We start from the raw sequence: 25472 nt of genomic DNA, 5'->3' as shown, positions 1-25472 counted from the left end.
TGATCACCGAGAGACCAATGTCCACGTATATGCCAGTGCTCTCATCAAAATTGCAAAAGTAAAGGAAGTGGACTTTGGATAAAGCAAAACAGCCAGGTAATATGTAAATTTATTTATTGTTTTGGTAAATATCATTATTTACATAAATAATTAAAAAAAACTTAAATCGCTGATTTAAAATAATACATTCAAAGAAAAAAAGTTAAGACTTAATCACTAATTCATCTATTTATTATTTTACTAAGCTAATAATAAGATTCATCACTGCCGCACGTTATCGCATGCTCGAACTTGAGAAGAAAATTTAATTTAATTTGTCTAGTATACGCTAGAGCTAGATGGTAATTGGTAACATAAGTTCGCACTGGTGTTAAGTTACGAAATACAACTAATTGATTTATGGCTCAGACGCTACCGATGTAGTGAACAAGGTATACAAGTGGTTCACTTGTTGGCAGCGATCTCCTTCATTCTGTTGAGCGCGGAGCCGGCACGGAACCACGTGATCTGTTGCCCGTTGAGTGAGTGGTTCAGCTTGATGCGTTCGGTCTTGCCGTCTTTGTGCTTGATTTCGCAGTCCACGGGCTGTGAAACAATACAACAACATAAATAAATCTATACATGTGTCAAATAGTCAAATAAGCGACTTACAGATAACAGCCTAAAGCATTGGAGCTAGAACTTGAAATGTGGCATGTGGCAGACATTCCTTGAGCATCATTGAAGTGCACTAAAAATATATTTTTTTAAATTCCCACGGGGTAAAGCCATTTTTGTTTCTTCCAAAGTCACGAGATAATCTAGCTCTGCTTTTCAATTCAGTAAGTACGAGGTTTCACAAAATATATCCTACTAATATAAATGCGAAAATTTGCGAGTGCGTGCGTTTGTTACTCAAAATTAAAACCGCTACAGCTTTAGATGGAATGTGGTGTACTTGTATAAATAGCTAGATCTTTGGAATAACATATAAGCTAATTTTTATCCCAATATACCAACGGGATCTATGTATAATTCCAAAATCTTAACTGCTAAGTCTAAGAGACATGAAATTTGGCACTGCTTTTTTCACGCAACGTAAATGAACACTAAGATGCCATTTTAGGAAGTTTTCAATGAAAATTAATTACAATCTTAGAATTTTAATTCCACTGCCGGATCTAAAGCCTCCATTAAGCGAACCGCGTCGCGCAGCAGCCATTTTCGTTGCGTTTTAGAGCCCTGTGTCGAACAAAATCATGCGCTTGCCGAGCGAGGCGGCTCGCTCAGTGTAGACCCGGTTTAACAGCTTGTACAGATAGTTCAACTCAGTTGTGCGCGCGGCCTTATGTGTGGGTAAAGCGATAAGAACAAGTCTTGCTCGGACGACGACTGCCGCGTCACGTGAAAGTTGTATATTTACAAGCGCACGCACACATAGGGCCGCGCGCACAACTGAGTTGAACTATCTGTACGCAGGTGAAGGTTTGTCGAGAGTATTTAAACCAGTGGTCAATCTTGCGACATACCTTGCCAGGTGCGAGGTCCTTAAGTCCGAGCAGTGAAATCTTGTCATCAGGCTTGATTTTGTCGTAGTCTGCGGCGTCGGCGAAGGTCAGAGGGAGCATACCCTGCTTCTTCAGGTTGGTCTCGTGGATCCTGGAATAGAGAATAATTCATTGTATTGTTGAACCGTTCAGCGGGGCGGGGTTGAGTTGTAGATGGTTCCTTGGGTTATTGATAGGGAGCTAGTATTTGGAAGCGTAGGCCTAAAGGTGATAAACAGGCGGTTCATTTATATGAATGTTCACAGGGTTTAGTTGGAATGAAATAAAAGAATCACATTCTTATTCTGTTCATACAATATTCTGTCGAAAGTAGAGTAGGAGTATTTACGGGACACTTGTTAAGGGGAGAGGGTGGTCTCGGCAAATAACACGTAATATTTTTTCCGCGAGAAAAAGTGTAAAAAAAATACATTACAAAAATGCGTTTTGCAAAGTCATATTATATCTCGCCAAGTGGCGAGGAGGTTAAAAATCGCCTCGCGTAATTAATAAATGCCGATGAGGTGAGCGTTTTCTTAAAATGTTGAGGGAGCTTCTTACCTTAGCTGACACCAAACGCATCGAATCAGGGCTCGCTTAGGAACTACAGTTAGGGGCTGTTTCACCACCCATTGATTAGTTTTATTTGACGGATAAATGTGATGCCGTCTCTATTTTGTTCAAAGTCTGTTCATGGCATCTCACCTAGCGAAGCTCTTGACGATGATGGCGCGTCCCCCCAGATGGCGCGGCTCGAGCGCGGCGTGCTCCCGCGAGGAGCCCTCGCCGTAGTTCTCGTCGCCGATGACGCACCAGCTGATACCGGCCGCCTTGTAAGCGCGCGCGGTGGCCGGGACAGGGCCCCACTCGCCGGTCTTCAGGTTGCGGACCTTGTTCAGTTCGCCGTTTTCGGCGTTCGTGGCGCTGGGGAGTTAATAATAAATTCATTTATTTCGGGCAACTTGGCCCATACAATAAATACCTTACAGGCTAACATACATATTTATAATCAATAATATTTAAAACTATTTAATTTGGTGACACAAGCGTGAACCCGTTGAGTCACCGTCCCCGACGTCGCATTCATCTGTGGCATGGTGCCCCGGAACCCGACGAACACGACGTCGAAAAAAGACAAAGAAAGTCGAATTTTTATAGGTTGTGCACATAAACAGGCCGGCATAAATCGGCACAGTAGAGCGGTAAAATCTAATATATTTACGGTAGGTACGGGTGTGTAATGATAATTGGGTCATTATGAAATTTTGCGCAGAACACTGTTAATATTTGTATGGAGCTACCACCCTGTTACCATTACAAATCTATATTACATAAACCATGATGTTTCGGCCACATTAGTGGCCGTGGTCACGAGTAGACTCCTCTTTCTACTATGATTTTACAAAATAAACCTAACCTGGGTTAGGTTAGGTTAACACATCAATTATTTATGCTCAAACCTAACGTATCCAATCTTTGTCTTGTCAAAGGTCGGCGATACTCACGTGATGAACATGTTGTTGGAGATGTTGTCGAGATGGCCGCGGTATTTGAGCCACGGTCCAGCCGCGGAGATGTGGTCGGTCGTGCACTTGCCCTTTACCTGTAAGTAAATAGTACATTGTGTCTTAAGGGCGGTAAATAAGGAATTACGAACGAGAGTCTATTAGGAGCCCGAAGTCGAAGACTGAGGGCTTTAATGAGTCGATGTTCGTAATTCTAGTACCGCCCGTGCGACATACAATGTTTTTCATCACATTTGCGAGTAAAATTGTATATTTGTAAAAGAAAAACTAATATTCTTTCATAAATTGCCGATACCGCTGACTGCGCTCTTGGCAGCGCCAGATCCCACTCGCTTTGACGCACATCTAATCTAACCAATCACAATTACAGACGTGCTTCCAAACAGTTAGGCAAGGTTTCGGAAATTTTCACAAGAAATATAGGAAATTTTGGTAATTAAATTATGTGATGAAAATTGATGTGCGTCAAACGCATTCCGTTTAACGCAGCGTTTATCGCGTAAAACATCTGAACGCTTTAGAAAAAAAGCCGTGCGATTTTTGCACCCACTATATCCGATAGCATCTTGTTTGTGAGCTCTCACGAAACAGTTTTACTCCTTCCGGCGACTGTACCACGCCACTGCTCGGTAATTACCTACCTTAATGAGGATGGTGAGCTCGCTCAGGTCCTTGCCGTCCCATTTGTCGAAGGGAGCGAGCAGCTGCAGACGGTCGGAGCTGGGCGATACGTCCACTTGCACCTCTGGAGACGGAAAAACATTTTTTTCTATAAATATAATAGGGCCAAACGAGCAGGCGAGTACACTGCTGGAAAGCAGTAGAATGAGGGCTATCGCGTATGAATTCGCCACTAGAGGCGCTAGTGTAGCGTGAGGTCTCCGAAAAGTCAAATCTCATAGTTTTTGGGTGAGCTACGCGGGTTTATTTCTAATTAGAATAATTTTGTGAATATTTTGCAATATCTGAAGTTAATTATGGCAAATATGCGTTCCGGGGCAATGAATGTCTGTGTTTTGAGACAGTTTTGTCTTTCGGAAACCTTTGTCCTCCCTTTTTTTCGAACAAAACGGGGACTATGCAACACTGTGGCATGCTCGATATTTTTATGGTACGGTTTTAAGGTGTATTAAATATGATTTTAATCTAAACTTTGTTTTGACGCCCATAATAACAGACTTTGAAAGCCATACTTAAAAACCTCACGCAACAGTGCGCCATCTAGTGAGACAAAAAACGATAGCCCTCATTAGGCTGCGTTTGCACCAGAGATGTTCGAGGATGTCATGCAAGGAATGTGTTTTTCATCAACCAATAGAAACGATTCATTTGTTTAGTAAAATATTGCAGTTTGTATTCCGAAAGTTTTTTTTGGGCCCCATCGTTTAAGATGAACTGGACTGGACTAATTATTGAAGCACTGGGTCCTTTTATGCAGTGGACAGAGAGCAGTGGAAGTATCGGGGCGAGGCCTTTGCTCAGCAGTGGGACAGAATAGGCAAATAATAATAATCATTCGCGGAGCTCTGGCTCTGGGCAAGTGCTCCGAGTGTCCTGAGGGTATAGAAGCCTCACCGTAGTTTAGTTTTAACATGCGACTGGCACATTGTACTCACTGCTGCCGTCAGCGGGCGGGTGTTCGTAGGTGTCCTGGCCGGGGTCGAAGCCCTTGGCGGGCAGCTCGTCTCCGAACGGGTCGGACAGCTTGAACTGCTTGCCGTCCGCGCCGGTCAGAGAGTCCGTCAGCGGATTGAAGTCCAGACGCCCTAGAAACAACGGCAAATTCATTAGGTTAAGCAAGGGTTAGTGACATTTTTTACGGGGATGTATAAAATTAAATTACATAAAGTTTAAAAAAATCATAGACAAAATATATAAATATTATGGGACACTTGACACCAATTGACCTAGTCCAAAGTAAGGTTGTTATGGTTGATTTCCGAGAAAAAAGCATTTTTTCAAATGAATGAACGACTGTATAACCCGGTGGTTAGAGAACCTGACTACGAAGCTAGAGTTCCCGGGTTCGATCCCGGGTCAAGGCGGATATTTGTACGAAAAATACAAATGTTTCCGAGTCTTGGGTGTTTAAGTGTGTTTATCCGTTGCAGTACCCATAACATAAGCTTTACTTGCTTCCCATGATATTATTTAGATAACCTAAGCTGAGTTTTTTTTATTAATAAACTTTTGAAAATTTAAATCATTTATATAAAAATAATTGTTGTTTGGATGCTTTTTATGAATTTAATTATTTATATAAAAGTTAATTGAGGTTTGATCGGAGAGGTTATTAACGGCGAAGGGTGTAGAAGTATGATTCATAACGCGCGAAGGATTCTGCTAGTTTCTGAGCGTGATGAGGGATTCAAGCGTTATGTTGGCCCAAGATGAAGAAAAAAATGGCTATCGATAATTAAAAATTCACAGTGAGCAATTAAGAAAAAAAAAAAAAAATCCCGCTAAATTTATTGTAAACCAACCAGCATAGAAATATTATTGTTGCTTTACAATTATCAAATTCAAAAAATTCCATTTGCAATCTTTGCAACTATAAAGCCTTGAAGCTCTTGAACAGCTGTTACTTGTGCTCCCTCTCTTCAGGGAGATAAAAGTTACTTTTCTTTAGGAGAGCCTTGATGTGAACCTAAAGATTTTTGAATGAATTTAAATGAAAAAGGAAATGTTATGTATTTTTTTAAGTGTATACGTAATATAAAAAAAAATGGACCTTAGAAGACAAAAGAATTGGTAGACTTACCAGCAAGTGACAGAGCGGTGACAAGCTCAGGGCTGGTCACGAAGCAGTGCGTGGCGGGGTTGGCGTCGTTGCGGCCGGTGAAGTTGCGGTTGTAAGAGGTGACGATGGTGTTCTTTTCGCCCTTCTTTACGTCCTTGCGGTCCCATTGGCCGATGCAGGGGCCACACGCGTTGGCTAGCACCTATGAGAAGTTGTTAAACGAGATATTAGTAAATACTAGCTTTTGCCCGCGGCTTCGCCCGCGTGGAATTCGGTTATAGCGCGCTGTTCCCTCAGGAACTGTGCATTTTTCCGAGGTTAAAAAGAAGCCTGTGTCACTCTCTGGCTCATAAACTATCCCTATGCCAAAAATTACGTCGATCTGTCGCTCCATTTCGATGTGAAAGATGGACAAACATACAAACACACACACTTTCGCATTTATAGTATGGATATGGATTTTAACCTGAATCGCCACGGGTGGTATCAAAATGCAGCAAGTTAATGAGTGTCTGTGACGAACCAGTTGGCGCTAGCATAGTTTCCGTGTTTGACAACTTTAACATCAACGAGCACCATCAAGCTGCATAAAAAAATGAATATAAATATACCCTATTATTTATTAGAATATATGTATTAAAAAAAAACGAAGATATGGACGTTTTAAACTGCCATTCAAACCGTCATAGACTTTGACGTCATTATGCTACGACGGACATAGAAAGTTCATACTAAATTTCATTTTTCAAGATAGTGATGGCATGCAAACTTCAATCGCTCATATCTTGCTCATTTTTCAACAGACATGAGGTTTACGTTATTCGTTTTATTTTCCAGTTTTAATGTTAAATTATTTAAGAGAAAATTTGTGTTCCATGGATATTCCCTATTTAACCAATCTTAAACAAGTGTCCAAGTTGGCAAACGGACCTCACTATACTGTCGTAAACTAGCCTCTCACATAAACTCTCATTATGCGGGATTTACACTTTCGCCTCGTCTCGAATCTTGGCCCGCGGGTCGCGTAATGAGGGCTATCGCGTATGAATTCGCCACTAGAGGCGCTAGTGTAGCGTGAGGTCTCCGAAATGTCAAATCTCATAGTTTTTGGGTGAGCTACGCGGGTTTATTTATAATCAGAATAATTTTGTGAATATTTTGCAATACCTGAAATTAATTATGGCAAATATGCGTTCGGGGGCAATGAATGTCTGTGTTTTGAGACAGTTTTGTTTTTCGGAAACCTTTGTCCTCCCTTGTGGCTTGCTCGATATTTTTATGGTACGGTTTTAAGGTGTATTAAATATGATTTTAATCTAAACTTTGTTTTGACGCCCATAATAACAGACTTTGAAAGCCATACTTAAAAACCTCACGCAACAGTGCGCCATCTAGTGAGACAAAAAACGATAGCCCTCATTGATGGTAAATGAGCTTCCTGTACATTCCATTGACTCGTGCCCAAAAGCGCTTCGTACGCGAGCGCTGCGAGGGGCGAGGCGAGGCGCGCGCGTCTGGTCACGCTCGTCTCGCGCCTCGTACGCGAGTGTAAATGCGGCATCATAGTTGTGTACTCACAGTGCCGCCGAAGTCGCGGAGCGTCTGCGCGATGCCGTCCCGCTCGATGGTGGCGCGCACCTGCTCGGAGCCGGGCGTCACGTTGAACGGCACCTTGGACTTGACGCCGTGCTTCAGGGCCTGGATACATTCAAGGGTAGGTTTATTTTCGCTTCTGTCAAGCGTAAGCTGTCACTGGTAACGCCATCTATAGTATTACATAGGGGTGCCCTGTCATAATATGAATTCGAATAACATAATTGTGCATAACATTGAACTGGCATAATAATAATAAATGTTATACGAATAAACAATTATGCGAAATAACGTTATGCGAATTAATATAATTATATAGTCCCATTAAATAGTACTCCTCGCTTATGGTTCCATAGCGAATAATGTACAAATGGCTCCGCTTAACACTGTTAGATAGCACCACCTGTGACGCCTAGGATTCAAAATGGCGATAGTAAAAAGTCCTCTTCGAATGCAGACACACAATGAATGAGAATGAGTACACAAAACACAAAAAAATAACAGATATAACAAGAGAAACAGACGTACGTACGACTGGATGGCGAAGTGGATCTCCTTAAGAGATCCTCTGAACAGGGGATTTATTGCACATTTTTGAAATGGAATTCAGTGGTAATTCAGCTGTCTTACTTAAATAAAGAAAACTTGTGGCAGGATTAAGATGTATAGCAATAAAAAACCAACTGTATCACTTGGACCTTACAGTAACTACTAACAATTTTACAAGAATGACAGTTGTTGACATGGTTCACATCCTTCTGTCAAGGAGATCATAGTGAAATTCAATCAGCTTGTTCGACTGTACAAGGGATGCACTCGTATTAATTGTAAACGTACCTCCTTGACGATGCTGGCGCAGCGTCCCATATCCTCGTAGGAGGAGTTAGTGCAGGAGCCTATAAGGCCGACCTTGATGTCGAGCGGCCAGTCGGCCTTCTTAGCCACCTCGCCCAGCTTGGAAATGGGGCTGGCCAGGTCGGGGGTGAACGGGCCGTTCACGTGAGGCTCGAGCTTGTTCAGGTCAAGCTCGATCAGCTGATGACAAAGGATGATATGGTTTATAAGGTCTATATTAAAATCCATAGTGTAATGTTTGCAATAACGTCTCTTTTTTCTTGAAAACTATAAATAATTCCTGGTCGTTATAAAATAAACTTACCTAATCTATAGAGTTCTACGGGATGGCCATTTAAAATTTCCTGAAAATGTACTCACCTCGTCATAGGGCGCCTTGGCATCGGGAGTCAGCAGGTGTTTGGAAGCGTTGGCGGCGGCGGCGATGTCGTGGCGGCCGGTCGACTTGAGGTAAGCCTCCATGCGGGCGTTGTAAGGGAACACCTGGCCAAACAAACGTCAGTTCAATCTTTAAATGGTTTGTACGTACAGGTCAATTAATAATAGCCGGCAAGAATGGATTCAATCAGAAATTAAAGTATATGTGTTATTTGAATACACTTCACACAAATATGAAAATAACATGCATCAGTCATTAGTTTTGTTAATTATTTTCTGTATGGGAGTTGTTAACTTGTATTTTTATATTCATTATTTCAAATTAATTTAAAATTATTTACATAAAACTAGATGAAACATGTCAAGAGCCATCGCTAGAAAACCTGCTTTCAAATAAAATTTGTATGCCAGAAATGGCTGGGTGGCCGTTCTTTATACTTATAATTATCTTAAGCACCTGATTTTTACCAATTCAATGCAAATAAATGATATTATTATTATTATAGAAAACCGCATTCTAATCGGTCGGTCGGACACACACACATAGTGGTCAAAATTATAACATCCCTCTTTTTTCGCCGGGGGTTAAAAACGAAAACTAATCACTTAACTAAAACAAGCTCCCTTAGGCAAGATCCCGATGATGCTGGCAGCATTTTCTCTTTAAATAGCTAAGCCAATTCTTTGTCAGAGGAAGCTGCCAGCCCTTCGGTCACCTGTCTGTGACGTCTACATCTTTGTATAAACATTATATTTAAATGAATTGATGTGTAAAACAGTAGTTACGTAAATGCATGCCGCATTCCCTTATCAAGATATGATTAAATTGTCATTATCATGCTGCAGTTCACTGACTATTCTCATGGCGCTTGGCTGTGAAGTAAAACTTAATCAATGTCTTGGCTGTCTTTTTTTGATAAATTGATATTATTATGATAAGATAATAATCTTTAATCGATGTTAATTATTAAAGGGAACATACCCCTCTAATATACATTTTTGTCAATCAAACAAAAAATTATAAAGATACTAGCTTTTGCCCGCGGCTCCGCCCGCGTGGTATTATCGCGCGCTGTTCCCTCGGGAACTGTGCATTTTTCCGGGATAAAAAGTAGCCTATGTCACTCTCGGGCCCATAAACTATCTCTATGCCAAAAATCACGTCGATCCGTAGCTCCGTTACGGCGTGATAGACGGACAAACACACAAACACACTTTCGCATTTATAATATTAGTATGGATAGCCAGTTAGTTTCGCGTGCCCATGCGCCGAAATTTGACGCGCTTTTTCTTTCAAGTCAGTTTTTGTTTGATTGTCGAAAAAGAACACACGTGTCCAATTTTTTCTGATAATCGAACTGTTGGGTCGTTGCTAAGATGAGTGAGGAATATATTCTGAACATTTTGGCTGGACGTCTTGATTGCCCTATGTTAATGTACTTGGGCATCGGTATGCCACTATGTTAATGTACTAGGTGGGCATCGGTATGGGGCAGTCACATTAATAACTTCTTTGATTGTATATGTATACAACATCTATTCTGTAAGTTATAGCTTCTGTTTTTATTACTAACACGATATCATCGCATGTGAAATAAATATTTTTTATTTTATTTTATTTAATAATCATATGGTGAACTCACGCTGGTGGTGGCTCCGATCTCAGCCCCCATGTTGCAGATAGTGGCCATGCCGGTGCAGGAGATGGAGTCTACTCCGGGCCCGTGGTACTCCACGATGGCCCCGGTGCCGCCCTTGACCGTCAGGATGCCGGCGACCTTCAGGATGATGTCCTTGGGGCTGGTCCAGCCTGACAGCTTGCCTATAACAATTCAGCAATGAGTATTTTCTGACAGGTGTAATATGCGTACAGTTCGATTCGCAAAAGCTGGCTGGCACGTATGGATTTAACGAAAGTAATGTCACTTAGACATTTTTGTATTAAAATGACATTTTCATGTGTTGCACACACATGTATTCAAATTGGTAAAACTTGGGTCAAACACAGAGATATACTTTCATTCACTCATTCAATCCATTCATGCCAGCTTTTGTGAATCGATCTGTAATATATATGCTAGATGGCGTTAGTGTCGTGTCGTGAGGTCCAGTTGACATTTGTGTCACGTTTGGAATTAACTTATAACCAGAGGCCTTAATGCCTATTGTTTCTGCAGGGCTACTACGAAACTCGAAGTTCGTATCGTACCGTCCCTCTCGCTCTCTCTGTCATCTCCAGGATAACAGGATCAAAGGAATTTGGGCACAAATTTGTGCCTCTAGAGGACAGGTTAAACAGTATAAGTGTCAGAGGGACCGCCCGAAACGAACTTCGAGTTTCGAGTTTTTTTTTACATCAGGGGTATTGCAGCCAACCTAGAGGCCTAAGATGGGATACCACAAGTGCCAGTAATTTCACCGGCTGTCTTACTCTTCACGCCGAAACACAACAGTGCAAGCACTGCTGCTTCACGGCAGGATTAGCGAGCAAGATGGTGGTGAGTTTCGTAGTAGCCCTGCTGACGCTCGCGATCGCAATCAAATGACAGTTCTTGCATGCGAAATCTGTCATTTGATTGCCATCGTGAGCGTCAGAAACTTTAGGCAATACAGCCTCAGAGGCCTATATGTCTAACACACTTGGAAACACAATCGTTTTCAGCACTTCTCTTCACTCTGTCACACTGCAGAAGATCATAGTAGAAAGAGATGGTGAATGCGATCGCGAACGTGAGTGCGTTAGACAATATGGCCTTTGAGGCCTTGTTGTTTAACACACTTGAAATCACAATCGTTTTCACTACTTCTTTCTGTCATACGGTATAAGATGAGGGTAGAAAGAGATGGTGGTCAATACGGCCTAAATGATAGCTCATTTCACTGGGTGAATTCAAAAGTTGCATTTATAATATAAGTCAAAATAACTATAACATTCACCCAGCGATTTATTGTATACTTACTTTACCAAAATGTTACAAATAAAAATTAAAATAAATAGGACGTCCCGTATTCAACGATAAGGAGAGGAAACATCAACATTGTAAGTCACGATAACTTAAAGTCATTGTGAAATAAAAATAAAACGTTTAAACAAGTCACGGTTATTAACATTAGGCTTTTTGTTATCTGCTACTCACAATGCGTTTACCTTTTATATCATGTTAAGATAATTGGATACGCTCTGATCATGAATGTCCATCTAAATATCTGCTTGCTTGCAAATGACAAAACATTTTATAAACTGTTTTATAGATTGCATATACATAGAAGATAGGATCTCTACAGGTGAGCAAAAAAAAAAAAACTCGACAGCCTAAAAGAGACAAAAAAAGTGTAGTGGTCCAAAACCTGTTATTTTTAAAATATTATCACAATTTAGAATGAGCTAATTTTATTATAAGCTTTCATTTGATACCTATATTGTTAGAATACTCTAATTTTAAATGTTTCTCCTAAAGGTAGGTATTACTAACGCGGGTGGACTGTGGGTTAAAGTATAATGAAATCGTGGTTAACACAGGCCCATTCGTTTCGAGTATTATGGCTTAGTTCCATCCTTATTTGTAAAGCATGTCTATAACAGAACGTCTTAGAACATTTATTTCATTTAAATTCCACCTAATATTAAAATCGTTGAATCATAATTATATTCCAATGACGTAGTGTAAAAACTTAGTTGTGATTAGAGGAAACTTCAATCAAAGCACGGTGATAAAATCAAAATATTTTAAATATTTTTTTGAATCAGGCGTTACTTTGCGGAGGTCCATATCAATGAATTAAAATAATTTCTTGCTCACCCGCGACTATGATAGCTAGGCTTATGCAAGATATGCGTGTTCATGCAATTCCTCCACCTCCACACTGTAATAACACACACCATTGATTCTAACAAATGCTTGGCAAAATTTGATCTGTCTGGATGCTCATTCCTATATGCCGAAACATGCTCTAAATCTTGCATTAAAACTGCGACCTGTCTGACCTACATATACATACATACGCTAAATACGCATAAGCTTAGCTATCATAAGGTCGCGGATGAGCAAAGAAATTCTTTTAGTTCATTCAAAATATTTTGATAAGTTATCTGAAGCAAATATTATAGTTTGCATAGTTTTTAAACCTAAAATTGCCAGAAGTGGCTCCGAAGCCGTAACGTTTCGTGTGCTTTGCCTACCCCATTTGGGAATACAGGCGTGATGTTTATGTTTATGTATGCATGGTTTTTAATACCTGCAATAAAATAATCGTCATAAGCAATTGGTAACGGTAAACATGTTTTTCACTATTTACAACTATTGAGCAATTCGAAGTCCAATGTCTAACGAGAACAGTCAACAAAACCAATACCCTTGCCAAGTTAATTAATCTTTTCATAAAAGACTCATCATGTGACGGTCCTATCCTATATCGATGGGCAGAGGTTAAATCGACCAAAAAATCATCAATACCTATACAATACAGCAGTACCGTGGCCTGGTAAAAGTTGAATCAATCTGCTGCTACGCTGCTGAGACAAGTGCGAAGCAGAAATAACAGCCTCCTGGCTCTATCCTACGAAGTGCAAAAATTCAAACTTCGTATCTTGCCGTCCCGCTGACGCTAATATTATTTAATACGAGAGTGAGAGGGACGGTACGATACGTACTTCTATTTTCGAATTTCGTAGTAGCCCTCCTGAGGGTCTTACCCGCTAACTGGCACCAACTCGACTGCCCTCAGTGCCGGTTTTAGCACTTCCAGCGCCCTGTTCGAGATTTCCACGGCGCCCCAAACTTTTGGGAATTTTCTAGAAAGTTTAAGCTTCAGGCGCCCCTTTAAAGTCCGGCGCCCTGGGCGGTCGCCCCACCGCGCCCTACCATAATGCCGCTACTGACTGCCCTTTCATAAAGTTTTGTATAGAGACTAGCCCGTGGTAAACTTATTGGTCTGACCTATGGCCTCTCAAGCAGAGGATCGAGGGGTCAAATTCGGACTCGCATCTCGCGAGTTTTTCGAAATTTATTTAGTTTAGTGAGAACATGTAGAGGCTGTTACAGTCATACCTACTTTCGGAATCATACTTACTATACATGAGATATTGCAAATATAAAATTTTCTTATTAAGTTTGAGAGTAAAAAGTGACCCGACGAATATTCATTACGTATTTGTATAAGTACAATATATAATATTAACTAGTCTACCGGCTTTGCATAGCCGAGTTAAGTCGCCTTTCGGACGTAAGAGCATCATTCTGTTAATTCCCATACAGTACAGGATTGAGGAGCAGACATCATTTTATTCAATCTGACTAGATTTTGTGTATATTTGGCGAATTGAAAGGCGAATTGTTTAACAACGCTATATACATAAAATGTACGAAACTGTCAATGATAGGAATGTCGAGACGTAGCTCGTACATCGCGATGAAAATAGACGATCTAGCTAGAGTATCAAAGTCGCGTGACATAATCACTCGCGATGGGTGTGAAAATCGCCATTATATCTGTAGCATTAAGGGTCATTCTAGGGTGTGGAATACAAGTTACTTGATATGTCATCTTTAGATTAATAGGAAGGTAATTGGAACAGAAGCGTTATTTTGGTGTCCAGTTACACTTCACTAACTATTATTCAACTGTGGTCTTATATATTTAAAGGTTTAGTTTTCACCAGTATGTAAGTTATGCATTCGCATCATTTTATCATCTACAAATAAAAAAAAGATAAATTTATATCATAATCAAAAGTACCTAAGGAACAATAAATCGAGCAAAATCATATTATCTTTGGGACTACAGAACTGATTTTAATAAAAATTCTTGCACTAATAAAAAGCTACACTATGCTTTCATTAACGTAGGATACTTTTTATCGGGAAAAAGCGCAGTTTCTGCGGGAAGTAAAAGTTGAGGATTTTTTTCTTCTAAATCGTTTTGATTGAGATTTAGACTTTGGCCTACTTTCTGACATTACAATTTATTTTTAGTGAAGTTTATATCCGATTTCAAGGTAAACTTCTGATAATATGTATAAAATTAGGTTGTTTAAAATTGTGTCCTTTGTATGAGAGAGAGAAAGAAAGAAATAGAAACATTTATTAGAGAAAGAAATAGAAACATTTATTACACAGAAAAATAAATTAGAAGGAAAGAATAAAAATTAACATCGAATAGTATAAAGTGAGATAACCACCGAGTGGATGCCCACCAACTCGAAAAGGCGACCTGGCAGGCCTAAATGGCGATATGGCGGGATGAACTGACTACTTCTTGAAGGACTGGCCCTTGTATGCAGCGGAAAGAGAGCTGTGGAAGTATCGGGGGAGGCCTTTGGTCAGCAGTGGGACAGAATAGGCTAATAAAAATAATAATAGTATGAAATGGGCCCCACTCAGCATAATGTTATGTTATAAAACGCATAATGTTCAACACTACGAGTACATTAGTATTGTCTAGTTCCGCATCTGCACATTATGCATGTCATCAAAATGATGCAAAACATACTAGTTATAGAGCATAATTAAGAGGAAAATGGGTTAATTATGTTTATTAAAGATAATTATCGGACTCTAGACGTCTGATACCGGAAGACGGTCAGCCTAGCACGTGTTTTGTACCTGCTTTCATCTTATAACTCTGATACTTTTTACACTTGCAAAAAAAAAAAACGCGTAAGTTGCATTTCATTGGGTGTTTTGCTTGCTCAGTTCCCTACACAAGGGATCAAAGATGTGGTATATGCAAATGACTTTGTCAGATGACTCAAAATGTTGTCACGTCTTTTATGCGTTAGACTTTTCACATCGTTTCAATATGTGTATTAAGGGCGGTAAATAAGGAATTACAAACGAGAGTCTATTAGAAGCTTTAAATCGAAGACTGAGGGCTTTAATGAGTCGATGTTCGTAATTCTAGTACCTCCCGTGGGACATACAATGTTTTTCATCACATTTGCGAGTAAAATTTTATATTTGTAAAAGAAAAACTAATATTTTTTCAAAAATTGCCGATACCGCTGACTACGCTCTTGGCAGCGCCAGCCTCCGCGCCGCCCTCCCCCAGCCTGACCATGCGCCCGACGTGCGCGCGCCGCGCTCCTGCACGCCATGTAGTATCACACTCGTTTACCGACCTTGGGCTTCATGACAAGAAAATTAGTACGCGCAATGACTCATTTACCGACCACGGGTTTCATGACAAGCACATTAAGGTCAAGGGTTTTATTTGGAGGGTTGCAACTAAGGTAGCCTGCATGTTACGACACTGTTTACGAGCATGTATGATGAAAAAACATTGAAAAACATTTACCACAGCTGTTTTCAGTCAAACTAACCCAAGTACTTGCTGAAATATTTCGGAACTTTAAGACACCCTAATAGCCTCCTGACCTTATAAACATTTTTACAAAATTTGTCAAAACAATTTGATTCTAATTGTTTCGGGAAGTAATTAGTAGAGCTGCCTTGGTGAAATTAGAAAACAAAAGAATTTTTACTTCGTTACATTGTTATAGGTCCGTTATTTCCTTGAAATTATTATGTAGATTCTTTTACACATTTGGGTGGCACGAGCATAAGGATTTTTTTGAAGAAAACGTTTGTGTAAAAAACAATCTTTTTTTTTTTAAAGAAAAAATGACGGTCGGATTCGAGCCCACAACTCCTGTTGTTTACGCGCTAGAGGTGTTTCTACCAACTAGATTACCGGGGATACATCTGGGGATAAAACTTTAAAAAAAAAACTTAAGATTTCATTTAACTATTCAGGGATAAGTAGCACAGCTTTTTATTAGTGACATAATTTCTGGAATTAGTTTGATTCCAGAGGTTCGAAAACTTTTATCCTGAGGCCGTATTGTCTTACGCGCTGACGTTCGTGATCGCATTCATCATCTCTTTCTAATCTCGTCTGACACCATGTGACAGAAAGAAGTACTGAAAACGATGGTGATTCCAAGTGTGTTAGACAATTAAATAAGGCCTCAGACCCTATACTACGAAGTGCAAAATTCGAACTTCGTCTCTTGCCGTCCCGCTGACGCTTATGTTATTCAATACGAGAGTGAGAGGGACGGTATTTCGTAGTAGCCCCCAGTACCTAATCAGCAGTCTTACTGATAGACGATGATGCTATTCAAGTTTGTGAAGTTTCGAGAGTCCCGCCTTCATTTTTTCAAGCCCAAAGGCCAAGGTCACCTGTATGGCGTCGCTTAAATAACTCCTAGAATAAAGTAAAAGTCTAAAGCGAGGATAAACAACCCGTGTCGTAGTTTTGGCGTGGCGCCATCTTTATATTTACACCTAAATACTGCATTTTTAGGGCTCTGTAGTCGAAGCGGTAAAAACGGAAATCATATTGTAGGATGCGCAAAAGAGCGCTTTGTAATGTCACGTAATAAAATGTCATATTACATTTCAGAAATGGAAAATATCACATTTTGAAATCTCATCACTTGAAACATCGCCTGTCATGTATCACCCTATTGTGACATTAAGGGGCTGTTTAACCACCTATTGATTAATTTTAATTGACGGATAGATGTGAAGCCGTCTCCGTCTATTCGCACAAAACAAACAGAGACGGCATCCCATTTATCCGTCAAATAAATGGAATCAATGGATGGTGGAATATTAAGATGAACTATATAGGTACTGAAACATCGTCAGTGTTACTCCAATTTTTTCATTGTGCTGCGCTGAGATTGAAACTAGATCCTCTCACAAGTGGGTGAAACGATAGATACCTAGATAGGTAGGTATCACAGATACTAAATTTATACAGACAGTTTATCAGTACCACCTAGTAGACGACTTTCCAACGCTTCGTCTGGTAAATGGTTGTTTTATGTAAAAAAAAACACGGAAATACGACTATAGGTACGAGTATTAAGTAGTATGTACTACGAAAATGTATCACGAAATTAAAAGAAAAACTAAGTCGACCAAAACTTAGTATTGGATGTTCTCCATATTTTATATCGTCACTACTTTTTAAAAAGCTGTACATACCTCAAATTATAAAATAAAAAAACTGAGTGAACTTTATGAGCATTATTTTAAGGGTCAATTTTGTTGACGTATTGATTTGAGATACGTAATTTTTTCAAAGTAGGGATGAAATTACTACGGAACCCTGCACTGCACGTGGCCTGACGATTCACTGTGATTTGGTGCCAATGAAAAATGGACAACTCGAATTTATACGTCAAATCAGATAAATTACAATTTGAAATACATCAACAAGGAAAATTGTCCTGAATATCGTCGAAAATGTATGCCGAAAAAAAAAACGGCCACTTGTATTTATGTACACTCAGAAAAATTATAATATTAAATTTTCAGCACAATTACATTTTGACAAAATTCACTTTGATTAATATTCATTTTTGTCCAAATTCAAAATGGTCCATTCAAGTGGATGATTTTTCATTTGCACCGAATGACAGTAAATCGGCCTGACAAGCACGTGCTTCGTTTTTTTAATCTAATTTACGCACGCTGTTTTGGTATCATGACCGATTTATCTTTCTCGTTATCAATAGAGGCAAGGCAACGCCTTTGGTGTGATATTATTATTAATCAATTGTTTTTGTCTGGAGTGATGTCCCTGTAACATGTTCTGTGATAAGTTGTCGAAACATCATTACAAAACAAAACTTTACAATGATGAAAGTTGTTTTCCAAAAGAATTTTCTGTGGCGTAATAAAATAATCGTATGACGATATGGTGTCGAGACGACATAGATTAATGTGAATAAACGTAGCGAGGTCCAATTTTAGTCATACATATAATGGGAATGCCACAATTTACTGATAATAAGAACGATTGGCGAGTAGCCTTATCGAGATTGGAATTTCGTATTGCACTATCAGAATTTGTGCAGGAATTTTTTACTCTACTATTGTCATTATGACAACTCTATGGACTATGGAGGTTAGTATCACTTTGTCTAAAAAGTAGCTGGTCTACTTCGGCAAACTTTAGACCACTTGTTATTTAGACTAGTTGCTTCTTAGACCGAGTATATATTAGTAGAGAAAACATGCAATGACTTACCAGTCAGCTTGACACCGATGACCTTGGGGCACTTGAGCTCCCAGGGGATGTCAGCCATGACGTCCACAGCATCGGCACCACCGACACCTAGTACAAAGAGTTCTGTTAATATAAACCTCATACAACATAACAAGGTTGATGAGTGTTAGCTGCTACTGCGTTAAAACAGTTGCATGTCTGACCGAATATTCGGTTATGGTGAAACATTGGAGTTTCTGGTTAGTTAACCTCCAGTAATTTAGTGACACTAAGAAGGAGACGCTTTGAATAGACTTCCTTAGGACTTACTGCAAAAAAAAACTGGAAAGCAATTAGTAAACATAATAATATAAACATTATGCTGATAACAGCCTTTCCAATTAGTATTTTCAACAATTAATCTCACTAATATTATAAATGAGAAAGTTTGTAAGTCTGTTTGTTTGTTTATTTGTTACTTCATCACGTCTAAACCACTGAACCGATTCAGACGAAATTCGGTGTAGATAGTTTAAATCCCGTAGAAGGACATAGGATACTTTTATGCCGGAAAATTATATAGTTCCCGCGGGATAGGGATAAACGAATTTTGCGCGGACGGAGTCGCGGATAACGGCTAGTGTCAGATATTAATTTGCCTTATAAAAGATAATTACATTCGTTAAAATCTTTAAAAATTAAGAAGAGGTTTTGTTGTTTATTGGAAAAAAACTGTTTTTTTTTAAGAGATCCGGCAACCTTAGTCACGCGTAGTAAAGTTAATTTCGTACTTAGATGGTTTCCGAAAGCTTGAATTACACGAGCGCAATTGTTTTCTCAAAATGAAGATTCGCGTATAAATGTGGTACAGATTAAACTATTTTCGGACCAAAATGACTAGGTCCGGGTCACACTCACAATATACAAATTAAAATTATCATAAGACGCTTGCTTCCATATGAATCGCATATGAATTCGCCGCTAGAGGCGCTAGTGTAGCGTGAGGTCTCCGAAATGTCAAATCTCATAGTTTTTGGGTGAGCTACGCGGGTTTATTTATAATTAGAATAATTTTGTGAATATTTTGCATTACCTGAAATTAATTATGGTATGTCTGTGTTTTGAGACAGTTTGGTCTTTCGAAAACTTCTGTCCTCCCTTTTTTTCCGAACAAAACGGGACTACGCAACACTGCGGTTGCTCGATATTTTTATGGTACGGTTTTAAGGTGTATTAAATATGATTTTAATCTAAACTTTGTTTTCACGCCCGTAATAAAAGACTTTGAAAGCCACACTTAAAAACCTCACGCACCAGTGGCGCCATCAGGAAAGACAAAAAACAATAGATAACCCTCATTACGTGAATAACACCCGAATCAACAAGCGCTGTGTTAACCCAGGATTAAGCTTTTTTTAATTATTAGGAAGGTAAACGAAAAGTATTGAACTATCCCCTCACCTCTTAGTCAGCGTTAGCGATGTTTTTTTTTAACCTTAGCTAGACTACGACTCGAGTCCTCAATAAGTGGTAATTAGTCCCGCTTCACATGCACACGGTCACGGCACGGTCGCTGCCGTGCCGTGTTTGAGTAGACAGCTATCACATGGCACGGCGACCGTGCCGTGACCGTGCCATGTGACAGCTGTCTATGTAGCTCATACATATATCTACTTAAAAACGGCACGACGACCGTACCGTGACCGTGTGCATGTGAAGCGGGCCTTACGAGTATAAATTAACCATCCTTATTAATACTATAAATGCGAATGTGATTTTCTTTTTCCCCTATCTTGCGTTGCCGTTTATCATGAAATTTTGCATAGATCATAAATACTAGATGACCAGAATAAATAATAATAATCTTTTAACCCAAAAAATACATTGTTTCGGAGGGAGCGCTATAAACGAATTCTTTGTAAGTTGTAATTAGAAATTATAACTAAATCGTCGTTAATTCGACCCATAGAACAACCTTGTATCAGTAAGCCTTTTGTACTCATGAAAGAATTTGTTAGAAAAAAGGAAACTGGTTGCCAAAGAAAGATTGCAGCACCGGACAAGCTTATGCTGGTTTACCTATTTTGAGGGGGACTTACGAATGCTTCACAGTGGTGGTTCTTCACAGGTTCAAGATGGATACAGGCTGCTTCCAACCGATGCAACTGGAGGTATATGGGCGAAGCCTATGTCCTACAGTGGACATCCTATGGCTAATGTTGATGACTTACCAATGCAAAGTCCACCAAGGCCTCCACCGTTGGGCGTGTGGGAGTCAGTGCCGATCATCAGCAGCCCGGGGAAGGCATAGTTCTCCAGGATGATCTGATGGATGATGCCGGAGCCAGGCTTCCAGAAACCGACGCCGTACTTCGCTCCGGCGGTCTCAAGGAACTTGTAAACTTCTTTGTTGATGTCCTAAAAAGACAGACGTTTCATATTGCTAGGCTGGTCAACCAGTCGATGGTATCTGTCGAGTCACTTGACTGTAGCATTTATGAAAAATACTGATTATGTAATTGACAGATTTTGATATGAATTTACCTAAAATCAATTTAGTTACTAATGAATGAAATACTTATCAACTTATCATCAATAGTGTTTGTTACTTATTTTGTACAATAAAGAGTTTACATACATATTCATACAAGTATATTCATTGATAAAATTTGGGAAGCTGACAATTCTTTGTGACATATGAGGACAAGGTTGTTCTGTCTGATTTGGTTTTCCTTTATCCTTAACTTTCAATCAGCAAACTAAATATGAGAGAGTACTTTTCCCTGTCTCTTACAAAGTAATTTTATATTTGAGTAAGCAAAAACAAGCATGTTTTAAAATCGCTAGTGCTCATACACAAGATTAGGTACAGGCATCACAGCATTAATGTAATACAATGACTGTTTATTGTACACCACAATATAGTAAGCAATACAGAAAACAGAGGTACAGTTGAGGAAACTAAATCGAAACTGAATCATGTCATGCTAACATCTTATACATTTTCCATAGAAATCATAGCGAAATTGATTAAGAGTCGCCAGTACGCTCGCCGCTGATCGCATTTTCCCATTATAGTTGCAAAGTTGCGTTTTGATTCGTAATACTGCTTGTAAATTAGAACGAAACTACGTTTGTATGGGGACGCGAGCGTACTGGGGACTCTTAAGGCCGGTAAGCCCAGAGGGAGATGGCGGAACGAGATGGATGTAGACGCAGGTAGAGGTATTTCTCGACGACTGGCAGCAGGCTCCTTTGGATTGGGAGAAATGGAGGACATGGGGGGGGGGAGGCCTTTGCCCAACAGTGGGAAATTAATCCAGTCTAGATAATAATAATAATAATAATTGCTTTCACCCTCGCCATGTAACTAATTAATCTAATTTGAAAATCAAATCATCACCTTTGCTCTAGCCAAGTCCTTGACCCCTCCAATCTGGGCCTCAATCAAGTGGTCGCAGTGTATGGTAGAAGGCACGGCGACGCGCGGGAGCCCTGACGAGATAAACTGGAGCATGGCCATCTGAGCAGTGGCGTCCTGCATGGCGACTCGGTCGGGGCGAAGACGCAGGTAGCTGGTGCCACGTTCGATTTCCTGATAAAAGACACGAGTGTTATTGAAGTTGATGATGATGATTAATGAAATGAGAAAGAGAGTTTTCACAGAGGGGAAATATCGCTAGATGGCGTTAGTATCGTGAGGTGCGTTTGACGTTTGCTTGCGATTGGCTCGTTTAGTTTTTTAACCAATCACAAGTAAACGTCAAACCTCTATTTCGCCTCTGTGAATACCCTCATTGCAATGAAATTGCATTTCAAATTTATTATTAGCTTTATGGTAAAGGAAAACATTGTGAGCACACATCTGGAAAGAATTTTAATGGTGTGTGTGAAACTTCTAATCTGCACTGGGTCTGCATGGCTCTATACAGTAAAAAGTTAGAGTACCACTTTGCCAAACATTAGGTGATTTAGCTGAATATTCGGCCAAATACGAATATTCGGTAAACCTGCCGAATATACCGAATCCTGAATATAAAATGAATATTCGGCCCATCCCTAGTATCTAGCACACCTAATTAGATTTTGATCTTGGACCAAGTTCAGATTATTTTTAAACTGCATCATCCAGTTATTACAAAGCTGGTTTTCAAGATATCTTAACCCTTAAAAAGGTAGAGGCGATTTAGCGACCACACAAATTGACTTGGAAATTCAACCTTATTGTTTTAGTTATAAGGTTTTACACATCTGTTTCCATTACTTTTGAAACGGAAGTTATATTGGATGTCAATGCTTGACGTGGCGGCCGAACTTGAATGGCGTACATCAAAAACAAACAGGTTTATACCAGCCATTCGCTCATCACCCTGCTTGCCACGTGCACACTACATCTCATCCACTTATCACTCAGGCTCCGGTTCTGGTTCCAGTTCCGTTTTCGGTTCTGATTTTGTTTCTGGTTCCGATAAACTAAATTGAAAACATCTGGTTCTGCTTTTGGTTCCGATAAAGCTACATCCGTTACATCCCTGATTATAAGTTACAATATCCATTGTAATTATTGAAAATACTACTAGCTTTAAAAATATCCTTTGCCAGGTATGAATTCAATAGCTGCTTTTGATTCTGTGGTAGTATGCTCCAGTAAATGGGGCCTTATTAAGGGTTAATATAATTTTCATTCATCAACTGGTAAAATATTCCATACACATACAAGATCTTGTTTGTTTACACTACACGTTATCATTACTTATCATATCACCATCTTTTAGCAATGTGTTTCAAAACTTCAACAATTTAATGAGGTTAAAATGAGTAAAATATTCATTAATATATTCTTACCTGTCCCTTAGGGTCATCGAGATGGGAGTACAACACTTTCTCAGACAAGGTCATATCACGGCCTAACCTCTTCTTTACAACTTCCAAATTCTGGGACAACTTGGCATACGGGAGCGGGGCTTTGTCCAGCCTCGACATCGCGACCTATAACACCAATAAAACAAGTTAGAGAACTTTAAATTATAGATGAACTCCATATTTCAAGTCAATGATGGTTACATAACACTGGGGTTTTATCAAAGAAAATGGTGGTAATTAGGGTATTTGGGGGGTTTTTCGTACCTGGGCCGCCGCGGCTGTGAGGGGCGACACGCTGAAACATCTTTGCTGAATCTCCAAGAGTACAGTTCTAGTCCTGCCACCCTGAACAAACAAAAATTAAGCATCACTTTTTTTACCCCAAAAAATACCAAAATCCGTAGTACGAGATTGAATATTGGCTCAAATAGTAAAATCCGGTTTACACTTACTACAAATAACCCTAATTGACCTTACGTTATATTTTATATCTTGACCTGACCTATCATTCAGATACGGCAATACGCGTCCATAAAATTTCTTAATCAAAACACTGATAACGATGTAAACATATACGACGAGTTGTAATAATATATATGTGATAATTTTAGAATTTTATTAAAACCAGACGTGGAAATTTTGAGAAATTCGAAGGACTTACCTGGCCATGCAAAACTCTCATACAGTGAGCCATGGTTGCGGACTTGCGAACACCAGTGAGAAAGTAATAAAAGACTTTAAAATTGAACCAATTACGGCAACATGGGTCGGACCAGATATCTGGTCGTTTCGAACGACTGCTAGAAACAGTCCTAGAATATTGTAACACGAACCGCACAAGGGCTTCAGCCGAATTGGCAGTTGTGATGAGTTTTGTATAATTTGGCAGCTAGTCTCGCTTGGATTGCCAGCATAAAATTAACACCCAATAATAAGGGAGATAAGTCTACAAGTACGGTGCGATACAACTATGACAATCTGGAGGGCTACTACTATACGAAATTCAAAAATCGAAGTTCGTATCGTACCGTCCTCCCTCTGATGCTAATGTTACACAAGACTAAGACTAAGTCGTAATAATAATGATGATGATGAATAAAAGAAGTGATAAGATGAAGTGTCATAATTTTGTTTACTTTGTAAGTAGATTAATACGCAATGTACTTACAAAATAACACAATATTAATATTAATAAACGTAATTTGCTACATCATATTAATTTGATTTATACTATACATAATTTCATAACTGTGTTTCGTGGACTCATCCGCTCTCATTCCCTGTTTAAAAATATTATACTCGTAGTTTCTGCTATGAAGCTCAAGCTTTGTTCAATTCCAAATTTCATCAAATTTGGTGCAGTGCTTTAGTTGTGAAAAGTTAACTATTCGTATATGATTAAGATCATCACATCACATTTTAATCTAAACTAGCGATTAAAAACTATAAATAATGAAATTTTCGATATTTTTATTAAAATTGTTAGACCGTATACTAAAAAAATGCAATTTATTTAATTACTTCCTAAAGCGAACATATTGCGAGCTATATTGAACATACTGTAGAACAAAATAAAATATTCTAAGCAGTGCGCAGTACAAATTGCTGATATAAAAATCATTTTAAGAAGTACACATACCGCGCTATAATTGTTTTTATTTTTTAAACGATACTAGTGCTTTTCAGTTTGAGGAAAAACATAAACTAGTATTGCAACATTTTATCAATGTTCCGTTCCGAACATCAAATAGCTAGAACCTAAGGCTAGAACTTATCAAATTCTATATATTGTATGCTTAAGTCAAGTTTCATTTTCTCTTACGCAGAAGGCAATAATTATAATTGTTCTTAAAAATATAAAAATGACCACAATATTAGTTAATTTAAAATTATCAAAATATGTTTTTAAATGGGAATTATCAGAATGATGTTACTAGTATTTGAACATAAATTATTCAAAGGCGTTTTTAGTCCCTTTTTTCATTACATACA

At 39.1% G+C, this 25472-nt stretch overlaps 1 protein-coding gene across 1 annotated transcript; it reads right to left on the bottom strand.

The window, feature by feature from the left end:
• Nucleotides 1–97: 97 nt before the first annotated feature.
• Nucleotides 98–24351, bottom strand: LOC141429219 (aconitate hydratase, mitochondrial-like). Its single transcript, XM_074089492.1, has 17 exons — nt 24142–24351; nt 23745–23825; nt 23463–23606; nt 22021–22212; nt 20849–21035; nt 18660–18746; nt 10262–10440; nt 8601–8723; nt 8223–8420; nt 7371–7490; nt 5814–5994; nt 4669–4818; nt 3694–3797; nt 3032–3129; nt 2232–2450; nt 1509–1638; nt 98–585 (listed from the first exon to the last, which is right to left on the bottom strand). Exons 1-17 carry the CDS (start codon nt 24172–24174, stop codon nt 445–447), a joined length of 2367 nt encoding a protein of 788 aa, XP_073945593.1. The 5' UTR covers nt 24175–24351; the 3' UTR covers nt 98–444.
• Between the last annotated feature and the right edge of the window lie 1121 nt (nt 24352–25472).

Source organism: Choristoneura fumiferana, chromosome 6 (assembly GCF_025370935.1).
Source record: "Choristoneura fumiferana chromosome 6, NRCan_CFum_1, whole genome shotgun sequence".
Classification (NCBI taxonomy): Eukaryota; Metazoa; Arthropoda; class Insecta; order Lepidoptera; family Tortricidae; genus Choristoneura; species Choristoneura fumiferana.
Note: the sequence above shows the minus strand (reverse complement) of the source record. Positions and strands in the feature narration are given on the sequence as shown.